The 13,403-nt window shown below is 39.9% G+C and overlaps 1 protein-coding gene across 2 annotated transcripts in view; it reads right to left on the bottom strand.

The window, feature by feature from the left end:
• Positions 1-13,403, bottom strand: part of SUSD4 (sushi domain containing 4) — a 106,947-nt gene that overhangs the window by 40,188 nt on the left and 53,356 nt on the right. For both annotated transcript variants that reach the window (XM_063125592.1, XM_063125591.1), the window contains exon 3: positions 7,289-7,501. In XM_063125592.1, the coding sequence (XP_062981662.1) occupies positions 7,289-7,501 (213 nt within the window). The remainder of the gene's footprint in view (positions 1-7,288; positions 7,502-13,403) is intronic.

Below are 13,403 nucleotides of genomic sequence, written 5' to 3' on the forward strand. Positions count from 1 at the left end.
ATGTGGCCAAAGTACTTCAGTTTTGCCTTTAATACCATTCCCTCAAGTGAGCAGTCTGGCTTTATTTCCTGGAGTATGGACTGGTTTGATCTTCTTGCAGTCCACGGCACTCTCAGAATTTTCCTCCAACACCACAGTTCAAAAGCATCTATCTTCCTTCACTCAGCTTTCCTTATGGTCCAGCTCTCGCAGCCATAGGTTACTACGGGGAATACCATTGCTTTAACTATGCAGACCTTTGTTGTCAGTGTGGTGTCTCTGCTCTTAACTATTTTATCAAGATTTGTCATTGCTCTCCTCCCAAGAAGAAAACGTCTTCTGATTTCCTGGCTGCAGTCAGCGTCTGCAGTAATCTTTGCGCCCAGAAATACAAAGTCTGTCACTGCCTCCACGTTTTCTCCCTCTATTTGCCAGTTATCAATCAAGCTGGTTGCCATAATCTTGGTTTTTTTGAGGTTTAACTGCAACCCGGCTTTTGCACTTTCTTCTTTCACCTTTGTCATAAGGCTCCTCAGCTCCTCCTCGCTTTCAGCCATCAAAGTGGTGTCATCTGCATATCTGAGATTGTTAATGTTTCTTCCTGCGATTTTATCTCCAGCCTTGGATTCGTCAAGCCCAGCACGTCGCATGATGTGTTCTGCATCTTTCCAATATTGTAATATCAGTCTCCCAGTTGTCAAAATGGTGCAGAGAATCCATTTATGTTGACCATTTGTTAATTTCCATGAAACAGGTATAATTTAAAAGAGTGTGCATATCAGTGAATAATAAAGAATGTTAAAGAATAGGTACAACATTTATTGAGTAATAACTTCCTCCCAAAAAAGAAGTAACTACTGGACATTGCCAAAAACAGCATTAAGCTGCACTGCACTACTAGCAATTAGCCAAATTAACACATTGTGGTGTCCAATAGACACAAAACAGAAGTTTTTGCTGAATAAGACACAGATCCATGGATGCCAAAGTGGTGACTATCTGATTAGGAATTTTGTGGTGATTCCCACAGCATGATCTCAAATTCCTACATGTATCCCTGGGTCCAAAAAGATTGGAGTCCCTGTACTACATCATGCAGCATAACAGAGATATACTGTAGTCTCTCTCTCTCTCTCTCTCTCTCTCTCTCTCTCTCTCTCTCTCTCTCACACACACACACACACACACACACACACAGGAAAGAAAAACAAAAACAAACACAAGACCAATGAAGACACTGAGAAGGGAGGGAATCAAGACAACACAAAATGGGCCCATGCAAAGATGAGCTTCAGGCATGAAACAACAGATTTCCTCATCTACAGACTGATGTATATGGACTGACAGTGAGCAAAAACATCAAGGAACAGATCACTGACTTGGTGCTTGCTGTTGCCTGGGAGTCTTGCTATTCCACAAATAGACTTGCAGAATATTAGCAGAGATAAAATATGAGCTTTTCATTTTCAAAGCAGGAAACATTGATCCTGTTGCAATGATTTCATTCTCATTTATCTCACTCAATTGTTGTAGCTTGAACAATTTTAATTGCATGGATGCTGGCCAGAAACACAGTTGTTCACTGAGCTGTTAGTAGGCTGCATCATTGCGAATGGCTTATATTATAAAACCAATTTCCAAGTTTCAGTCAGTGTAGAGTGGTTCAGATGGGAAAGTCTTGTGAACTTTTATATGTTGGGTGGATCTGTACTGTTTTACTTTTAACCATGGCCTGAAATTCTTGGGGGGGGGATATCACCTGCAGCAATTGAGTTAGCAGGTATGTGTTCCATATGGAGCTTCACAGAGTTAATATATATATTTTTTAATTCCTTAGCTCCAGAAAACATGTTCAGTGTCTCTATTTCTTCAGTAGAAACACTAAAAGTCTGAAACTCTTCTCCCGAAAAAAGTAACCTCTAAGTGGCGGTGAAAAAAGAATATCAACTAGAATTATTTGAAGTATTGAATTTGTGCATACCCATGTATAAAATGTAAACCAAAGAAAGCAAATTCAGTCCTAGCTGCCCAGAGTGGAGTTGACCTTTCATGCAAAGATGCATGGGGAAGCCATTGAACCCTGACATCCCCAAGTATAATCTTCCCTTGTGATTCAGAAATGTAGCACAGCATTCTAAGATAGCTAACATCAGTAAACTGAGAAATACTTTGCACACCCAATTTTGCACATAACCTAGTCCATAGTGGACATACCTCCCATACATAAAGCCCTGTTTCTACTCCCTCTTCCACCAACACATGTAGTAAACACTAGGGGCTGTTAAAGAGAGTAAGAGTCAAGTGTGAAACTTCCACATGTCCATTCAGCCCTCTCTGCTGGATATTGTACTTATATGCCAGAGCATATACACAACCTCTGGTGTCTCTCTCGTCATTTTTCTGCTTTATTCCGCCATTTTTAAACTCTCCAAAAATGCACTAATATATATAAAACACCATCAAAGAGGTTTCCGGAATTGTGCAATGTCACATAATATTGCACCACCATCTACTGGCTGATTAAATGAAACATACAGAGTTTGCCCACACAAGAAATGGCCCAAAACGGGGGGGGGGGAGTGGTTTTGGCCACGATACAATTGCTAAGAGAGCAGTAAATGCAATGCTTCGCACTTCCTGTTACCTTACAAATGCATTACACTTGTAGCATGTTGCAACACAGATGTAGCATGATGCTCTTGTACCTCTTGTTCCCTTTTCACTCATGTCACGTCTTGAGTTGCTCAAAGAAATGTATTTTTCTATCAGTTAATAGGTTCCTACCCTATTTTAAATAGCTGAGTCTTAACAGGAGGATCATTGCCAGTCTTTGTGTTCTAAAAAGCAGTAGCATGGACAGAACTGGTGCCAGTGTTTATTTTCCTACCTAAGGATATTTCCAAATCTCATGGTCTGGAATATTAAAATTTCTCTAGCTTATAAAGCTAACATGCTTTACAAATCAATTGCTTTTTCCAAGAGAAGTTATTCTCTTGCTCAGTACATGAAGTTATACTCTTGCTCAGTACATCTTCTGAGTACATGAAGGTCAGCAAATGCAGTGCAACTGCCTCTCAGAATGGGTTTTTTAGTATTCTAAAAGTGTGGAGACCAACTTAATTCTATCCCTTCCATCTTGACATATTGAGCACCAGATTTACTAATAAGAGTGAAACCAACCCCAACATGACTTGTGGGAAGAGCAGGAGCTTCTCAATACAATGTTTAATCTTTTATGGAAAGAGAAAGCAATACAAAGTGCAAGAAATATACGGTTGCTTCCCTTCCCCATCCCCATTCAAACTGGAGTCTGACAGTGCAGCTAGGCAGTAGCAATGGCATTTGTTTGGAAACACTGATGCAATGGAACTTACACACATTAATGCTATTAGTACTACTGAGAGCTATAGGCATAATTCACTGTATTTCATAGTCCTATGTAAATAGATTTTTGACAAGTGCATACATCATGCATATAGGTTTGCTATTTCATGTAACTCTGTCCTTGCGTTGACACTAAAGATTCTCTTCCTCTTAACAGGAAATTATAAGCTGGCTATAATGAATCAATTGACTAACAAGTTGCTATTATCCTTATTCGTTTTTAAAATGAGGAACATATATAAATTGGATATTTATACTCTTTAAAGCAGTATTACACTGTTGCAAACATCTGTCACAGCTGAGCTGTAAGTAACTGTTGATCAAGAGCTGCAAACTGCAAACCAGGAGCTGGAAAATCACATGTCAGGAATAAGACACTGCAAGTAATGGTGTTGTCCAGGCAAAGTCTGAGACAATAGGAAGCCTTGAGCTTTTATCATCCTTCCTGGCTAGGAGAAGCCAATCATCAGTTTGGATGGGTCAAGTCCAGACCACAGGAATTCCTTATTGCCTAGAGAACACTCCAAATTACAGACCTGGTTGCTTATGAAGTATGATAATAGTGAATGCAGACCTATGGAATTCTACTTCTAGCCCCAACAACTGAAGAAAGAAAAGCAGGGAAATATGATATGGAAATAAATAAAAATCACAAAGATTGTTGACTGTGGAAGAATCTTGCATGGCATTTTTATGTAACTCTTCCTTTGTCTAAAATGAGGAACATATATAAATGGTACATATGCAGTAAAGACAGTTTTTATTCCTAAAACAGGAGTGAAGTTGTAAAGTTTTGGTTAGTGATATAACGTTTTAATGCATTTGAAGTCATTTTGAGATTTTTCTCTATCAACACCAGCTGGCAGGATCCAGATCCAAACACACCTAGGATATGGTTTATTTACGAGCTGCTTGGAAATTTATATTACAAGCAAATGTTAATTCCTGGTAATCTACGGGAAGTCTAATGCATTTGTTACAAGGTGCTGCTGGGGGTTTGTCACCAAGCTTTTGTGGAGGCAGGGGTCATTTCAGTGGGTTTAGTGTTGTAAATCATCAAACATGCAAATTACATTAATGACAGTATTTACAGAACAGGAAAAACAGAAAACATTGTGGTTACTGAGTATATACTTAATTTTGGGAGGCCAGAAGTAAGCAGCATATGCTCACACAGAAAGTAGTGGGGCCACACAGAGACATCCTGAGAGTCCAGGAAGGGGGATGGAGTCTGACAAACTCTCTCCCGCTGGCTGGCCACCCCTGCTCACCACACTGCACAAGCTGCTGGACAGCCCATGAGCGGTGCAGAGCCGCCTGCTCCCTTAGCAAGCTACCATTTTGCACAAAAATGGCAGCCCGTTCTTCTGCATCAAGGACCTTTTATGCAAATAGCAGCCTTAAAGCAGCCATTTATGCAAGATTGCAGGTGTAAACGGACCATTTATGTCTGTAATCTTGCATAAATGGCCACTTTATGGCCGTCACTTATGTAAAAGGCCCTTACGCAAAAGAATGAGCCACCATATTTGTGCAAAATGGCAGATCACTGAGGAAACAGGCAGCTGTGCGGTGCTTGCCAGGTGCTCGTGGACCATTCAGTGAACAGGGGTAGCCAGTGGGTGTCCGTCAAGCCACACACAAGGCAGTTTGTCCATCCCTAGGGCCATATACAGAACTTAGTATCAATGTGCAAATCACTCGCAAATGCCATGCAAACATGAACGGGAGTGCAAGTTCTCTGAAACCGTTTGCAAATTCCTGAATTTGTGTTCATTTTTGAAAAATGCCTATCTTAAAAATGCACACTTTTTACAATTCATATTTTCATGCTTTAGTCAACAGGTTGAAAATGCGAATGGGAGCAAACTGAACCAAGCTTTGAAGAGAGTCCAGAGAATTTCTGCTAGCTTCAGCATCCCTTTTTCTCCCATTCCTAGCCACATCTAGTCACTGAAGACCATTATTATGTGTTATAAATGGCAAGGCGTGAGCATAATTACAAGGCTGTAACACACAATCTATCAGATATTTGGATACTGATTGTCCTTCCCCTAACAATTTAATATCTGTCTACCTTATTTAAGGATTTTGCATGTGTGTTGATCTTTCCTTTTATTTGGCATTATATGACATCTAGTGCAATCATCAGGCAAAAATCGGTGTTGGGTATGCATGTGAATGAACACAAAACGTAAATAAATCCTTCTCACAAGATTTTTGCCATAGTACAAAATATGCAAGCATCATACTGCTGAAAAATATCTATTTTAGACGTACGAAATTACGTTCAGTTATCCTAGATGATTCAAGTTTATACCTTTTGGGTTTGCCAAAAGAATGCAATATCTGAAAAACAAAATTTGATATGTACTGGAGAATGGAAGAAATCTCACTGTCATGCAACCAGTAACCATGACCCAGAAAAATACAACTATCTGAAATCTAGCCAGAATCATTTGGTTCCACACATTACCTAACAGATAGGAGCCGCTACAACTGACACATTGTTGCTTTGTGTGCAGTCTGCACAACACTCTTAGGACTCTGCAAAATGAAATGTCACACCTGAAAATCTGTCATTCTTTTCTTTTGAACGTAACAAACGTTTTAAATATCTGTGCAAATATATTTCATGGTCTTATTAAGTAAAGGCAACTTAAAACAAATGCATCCATGCCTTTTCCCACCTCCCCAATTAAGCCAAGAACATTAGCTGCAACATAAGGAGGGTTTAGCCATAAAATATGTTACAACTGACACGGTGGCTGCGGATCTGCACTGCATCAGTTATATGATGCAGATGCAGCTTCACAACTACCACAGGACTTTCCCGAGAAGGTGCACATTGAAAAAGTTAGGGACTTACTCTCCCACCATCTGATGTCGATCTGGAGCCAATCCGGGGCCAATCCAGGAGTGGTCCCTGGTGGAAGGCAACCAGCGATTGGTTGCCTTCCACCATGAAGAAGGTGGGGCAGTTCCGGTACCCAGATGGCTGCAGGAAACCCCACACTCCTTCCTCAGCGTTGGGATTACCCAACGCCTCCTCAGGCGAGGGAAACCACGAGGTTTCGGATGGAGGTGGCACCAACCTGGCACTGTGAAGACAGCCCCCTGGAAGCAAGTGGAGAACAACGGATTCCTTCTCCAACCCTGCCTCCCACCTTCAAGGGCCTGTCCAACACTATTAAAATACAGAGCAAGACATTACTTTCAGCAGAATGATAGCTGAATGTTTTCAACAGGGTGCTTTTTCATACACATGCACACGCTAAATTCAGTCTGCATTTTTGTTTCTTCATTACAACAACATCACTGAGTAAACACCCAGCAAATCAATAAAGAGCTGAAGCTTTAGTGCACCTGGTTTAATAAATGATGAATGGTTTGCTTGGACATGGATTTATCCAAAACTGATGTTAATGATTTGCTTGTCTCTTTCTATCAAATTCCTGAATCAAAAAATTGCATGTAAGAAAATTGAAATAACGACATGCAAAGAAAATAAGCTGTTTTATATCAATAGATGTGTCCTTAATATAGAAATAGAATTGCTTTATTTCAGCATTTTATAATTTGGTTGCCATTCCTTTTCATCCGCAAATGAATAATGCATATCTGATTTAATACTCTGCTTAACATATACCCTTGTTATCATTATAAATTAATCATAGTTCCCAGTAAAACAAAACATCAAGTTATACAAAAGCATTCAGCAGACTAGTAATTAAATAAAACCAATATTGAACTTTCATCTGTTCACTTACAGTCCCCTGGACCTTCCTCAACTCAACTCCCAACATGCACACACTGGCATAAGAAAGATACCATTAGTCAGCACACAATATTCTCTGGAAGCACAAACATTGGACAAACATGGAGTTTACACAAGTGAAGTTTGTTAACAGTAAGTCAGACTTACCTTCTTGTAGGCACACAGGTTTATCACTTGGCTTCCAGCTTAGGGAGCCGTTAAAATGTCTCTCACAAAGCTTTTTGGATGGGCCCTTTAGCCTGTATCCTTCTTGGCAATGAAACCGGACTACTGAACTTTCAAAGAAGACACCTGTGCTTGGCATCTTATATCCATATTCAGGGAATCCAGGATCAGCACAAGCATGGAGTTCATCAAAACCTATGTCAATAAAGATGTAAAATATTTATGTTCAAACACTTACAGAGCATTCTTCCCATCTCTAATGTGTCTCAACGTGAGGTTGGGTATAGATTACCAGACAACATTATTCTCATGTTAGGGCTTTTGGGGAGGGGGCTGCAACAAGGGGGATCCGCAACAAAATGTTGCAGTTGATTCTCAGGCGTGTTCAAGTTCTGTTTTTGCCCAGGAACAATCTGCCACCTCCCGTTTTAATCCCATCTCTAGCTTAACATTTATTAATGTGTATGTTAGTTAAAATTGTATCAAATAATGCTTAAGACAGCTAATAGCACTAAAATACAAAACAACAATAAAAACAATTGCCATTTGAACAAAACTTATTTACACTGGCCCTAATAAGTAAGCACATCAGCCAAAGGCCTATCTTTATTTATTTTATTACATTATATCCCACCTTCTTTCCTCTTACAAGGACCCAAGGCAGCTTATATAGTCTTCTTCCACTCAATTTTATCTTCACAACAAATCTGTGAGGTTGGTTAGTCTGAGAGTCGGTGACTGGCCCAAAGTCACCCAGTGACTTTCATGGTCAGGTGAGAACTAGAACTCTGATCTCTTCAGTCACAGTCTAACACTCTAACCACAACACCACACTTTACAAGAATATCTTTGTCTACAGGCAGGTCATCAGAAAAGGGGCTAGATCAATCTCCCTTGCCTAGCTGGCTTGGAGTTCCCACCAAGTGCAATTCAGACGTAGGTGGGACAGAAAGAAAGGCCTCTCTTGAAGACTCTAAAACTTAGGCATACGAGCATATGATCTCTCACTTCAGCAGATCACCTTACAATCCCTCCAGCAGGACTTTCCTCCCTCATCGGCACTGATCCTGAAGCTCAATTGCTCCTCCTCAAACCCTGTAGCACCCCCTTTCAACTCTCTAAATTTCCAGTTCTATGTTGCCACCCCGCACCTGTTCTGAGCTAACCTTCTGTCTACCACCACACCACTTCTGAACCCCAAGCTTGCATTTCGGAAGTTTTCTCTTCCACATGTATGTACCACTACCATGACAAGGGACTGTTGTGCCCCTTTTACCCAAACTCCAGAGCCTGGGGGGCTGTCAGTGTTCCATAATGCTGGTGCCATAACTGAAAAGGCCCAACACCTTGTGCTCGTCCACCATACCCCAGTCAGTGGGGAAACCCTGAGCAAGGGAAGCCAGTTCCTTGTTGTACACTCCTATCAAAAGTTGGAGTGAACAACAGGGAGCACTTGGAAAAAGACAGTATATAAAGCGCCTAGACCCCAAGACATTTAGAGATTTAAAAGTAAGAACCAGGATCTTCAACTGGACCTGGAAATAAAGAGGTAACCAATAAAGATCGCAAAAGACTAAGTAATATGCTCTGCCCAGCAAGCCACAGACAATATTTTTGAATGTATCCTAGAGTAATTGCCCTAGGATACCTGAGATCAACATACATGCACAAGTAGTACCAATTTGCATGCACCATTATCCCAGCTTAGGTTGCTTTTGGTGGTAGATTCTGTTGTATACATATCCTGTCATTATAGCAAGAAGGGTAATATAATTGCACTACTCATGTGTGCCCAAGATTAACACTGAACATTTTCATATGACATCTTGGAGTCACCATCATCTGCAATACCCACTCTGTAACCCTGAGCTAGGCTAAACGAATTGCTCTGTGAGGCAGTTTTTGTATCCTGACAACAGCAGATTCCTGCTTAATTTCTGTCAAACTTAAAAGGATGCAAGGGCTGTCTTTGTCCTTATTTAGTCCAGAGAACTTTCCAGTTGAATAGTTCACTCCTCAGCAATATTATATTAAAGTAGCACATAAGGTTTTCTGACAGGCCAAGTGTTTAAATTAACCATAGGCAACAACAAAATAGAGTAAACAACTATTTGAGAGAAACAAAAAAGAATGTCAGGAATATGCAGAAAACACACACAACCACCACCACCCTCAATCCAAATGAACATAAAAACAGGATGCTAACTTAGTTTAAACTCTGGAGACAGAAATCGCTATGCCGGGGCAAGAGAGCTGGAGTTACAGAAGTTTGTAAGAAGCTCCATTGCGTTCTTACTCCCAGCAGAGCAAGGAAAAGCAATGTAGGAGGGAAGTTCAAAGATACAAGCAGTTTACACAACTACCAACCTGGCACTGTTCAAACTGTAAATGTCATAGACCTACACAGAGTACGCTACTGCATGTACAAAATGTCGTGGATTTGACTAAGGTATGACCAACAAATTCCCTGGGATTTTCCCACAACAAAGAGGGATTGCAGGTTATGTGCTTACAAATATACTGTGTGTAATGCACACTTTGCATCCTCTCGAAGACATGTACATTGATGGTGCTATATAAATAAATAATAATAATAAAAGGACTGACCAAGCAACAGCTCAAACTACATATCTGTGCAGTAGCCTCTCTGACCATTTCCTTTTCAGTTCACATCACTGGTGTCAAGAAGCGTGGAAAGAACATTACATTAGAGTGCAAACTCCAGTACAACACAGCTAGTTCTCAGAATGTATCTGGTTATCATGTTGTTCAGGCTTACATAGTTGGATTTCATGCATGCATACATTATTCAAATGTTACATCCATGCATAGATATCCAGTGGCCACATAGCTGAGGCACCTACACCAGACCAGAAGGGAGAGAAGGCAAGATCTCACTTCCCCAGTATGTACAGGAAGGAAATCGAAGGAAGAGCATCCAAACTGGACAAAGAGTGATCCAGTAGCAGGATTCAATATCAGGCTTCATTTTCCATTTGCATGTATAAAATGAATTATCCAGGGACCACCTTTATATAGTATACAATTTTACTGCTTTACAAAACTGATTTCAATGTAAACAGTGTGGTTGACAAAGAAGCTTTACAGTAAACAAAACAAGCAAACAAAAAAGACCCCCACAAAATGAGGCTGTCAAAGTAAACACCTGATGAATGTTGAGAGCTAAACAGCTTCACAACTGGCACAGCAGGAGAGCAATTAATGCCAGTGGGAGAGGGGCCTGGAAATTTTGAAAGGTATCGAATTGTGACTTCCATATTTTGTTTTTACATGAGAAGTATCCTAAGGGCTCACTGTTTTCTGCACATTAAGCATCAAGATCTTCCACTGTAGAGACAACGGATTAAAAAACAAACAAACCAATGCTAAAACACACAGAACAATACTTTTTAAAAAGTCTATTATTCCATGGCGCAAATATATAAAAAAAACCAAATAATCACCATCCAGCCTGAGAACACCTTAGAGATGAACTTCCGTTCCTCAATGCCTCCAAATTGCAAATGATATAGAGCCATTTAATTCTAGCAACAAAATATTTTTCAGCTATGTTGCCTAGTCAAGGATGCATAACTACATTGGACTATAAAGCATTGTCCCCACTGTATCTAGCAGATGATAGATACAGCAGAAAGCTGATGGCAGTGCAAAGAATCTATGGGGGCACTCAGAAAAGATGCCACCAGGACCAAACTCAGTTAGGGTCCATTCAGAAACTAATAACTTGAAATGGATTTGCACGTCCAGGGGTTGGAGATGTCCCTTCACAGTTATTATTTCCAAGTTACAATATTTACTTCCTCCTGTAATGTCTTCTTTGGCTCCCTAGCTTAAATTACGTGGAATAAACTGCTCTGCCTGCTTTGTTCTGCAGTGCTATTGAGTGGCTGAGATTGTGCATGTTGACCTACGGGAATCTGATGGGTAGCCTTCCGTCCTTGCCTCTAGTTCTCTTCCAAGACTATGGGTGTCTTTACATTAAGGAGAAATCACATTGCTTACCCTGGACATTTGTGCTTCCTGCTTTTTGGCATGATTGTTATGGGCTGCATTATATGTGCAGAGAAGGGCGACCATGTGATTTGAATTAAATTCTTCCCTTCCATTCAGTTCCATTGAGACAGAGCCAACTAGTGGTGGAAGATCCCACTGTTTTCAGAGTATTTTCATAGCAGAATTTCCAATGGATACCACGAGAGATTGACGATGTCATGTAAAACACCCACAAACTTTCATGAGTGGCCAATCACGACTGTGTAATAAATTGCTTGTTCAGAGGAACCATCAGATTCTAAGGAGCAAGAAGATTTTAGAAGGTTGGATCTTCATCCATTCCTGCCCCGCAGCAGACAAAAACTTAACTAATTATTAACAGTTTGAAGCAGAATGGAACAGAGTTGATTTGTGAATACATAAACCAAGATCAAAATTCATTAAACATTCAAAGTGTCACATTTATATAAATTATACTTAGGCATAAATATCCAATAAATATATAGTCGCACATGTATATATGCACACTCGCAATGTATGAAACACAAAATATGACAACTCTGAGCATCATGGAACTGGAATAAGGGTGAATAATAATCACACATTTTTACATTTTACAAAACATCTTATTCAAGTGATTAAAAAAACCTTAGTTCTCAGAGAACCTTGGCATGCCAAAGGAAGAAGCTTAGCAAGGTCAGTCATGTTATTACCCAGAAGACTAAGATGCCTGGAGCAATCATGATCCTTACATAAAGAAGAATGGACCCTGTCTGGAGGGGTTATGCACCCAAGGGTGCATGCTTCATTCTCTCTCTCAGCTATAAAGCCTGCCTCTTCTGAAAATATTAAGCAACTCACCATAAAATAAAAATAAAAATATTTTTAAAACTATTGAATAGACTCAATATCAAAGATCAGTAAACATACCAAATTCTTAAATCCATTAAAAACACACCATATTCAAGGAATATCATAACATAAAATGAGCCATTCCAATCCCTAAAAGACTGCTCAAGTAAGAAAGATTGCAATTCTTTCAGGACACTGCTTTGTGAATGAACTTTATTTTACATACATATAAGCTTTAATGTAATCATTATAGCCTGTACTTTTTTCATTTCATTTCCCTCTCACTTTACAGCTTACAGTTCACACCCCACCCCCGCCTACCCCAAATCCATACACACCTGCCAGTCTAGGATAGCACTTCATCAATCTGATTTAATGGCTTCTAATCCACAAAAGTATTTGCCATCATAAATTTGTTAGTTTCTAATGTGCCATAAGACTCTTTGTTGTTTTTGCTGCAACAGACTAACACAGCTACCCCTCTGGAATTCCTTAACCAATCTAACTTGGTGCATATCGAACTTTTAAATGGGACGTCCAATAGATCCAAAGGAGTCGGCGTGGCTCAGGGGTAGAGCACATGCTTTCCATGCAGAAGTCCCAGGTTCAATCCCCAGTATTTTCAGGTAGGGCTATGAAAAAACCCTGCCTGAAGCCCTGTAAAGCCATTACTGCCAATCAGTGCCAACAATACTGGGTTAGATAGACCAATGGTCTGACTCTGAATAAGGCAGCTTCCTATGTTCCTATGATTGCTCCAACTGAATCTAGGAAACAAAGCAGTGTTTAAAATTTATTTATTTATTTTGATCACACACACACAGTGAAATCTGGCTGGGAAGAGGTCTGAAAATTCCATAGCAATACAACACCGCCCAGAGAGCTTCGGCTATGGGGCAGCATACAAATGTTTAATAATAATAATAATAATAATAATAATAATAATAATAATAATACCGAAATTTAGGTGCTCCAGTTTTTATATTCCTCCTCAGAGTTCCTCTTATCTTTAGTCTCAATACCAGCTACACTGGGAGCAAGAATATCCAAACCAGTTCACCTTGACAACCATTTTACACGTGTTATGTGTTCCTCTATCATGCAACTGATACATCAGTGGCAACCCAATCAGTATACTCACTATGAAAAGAACACTAATTATGCGTTCACATATATAATGTGAAAACAAAGCCTTAGATATGACACAGAGGAACAGAAATTAGCTTCCCAC

This window comes from Elgaria multicarinata, chromosome 4 (assembly GCF_023053635.1).
Source record: "Elgaria multicarinata webbii isolate HBS135686 ecotype San Diego chromosome 4, rElgMul1.1.pri, whole genome shotgun sequence".
Classification (NCBI taxonomy): Eukaryota; Metazoa; Chordata; class Lepidosauria; order Squamata; family Anguidae; genus Elgaria; species Elgaria multicarinata.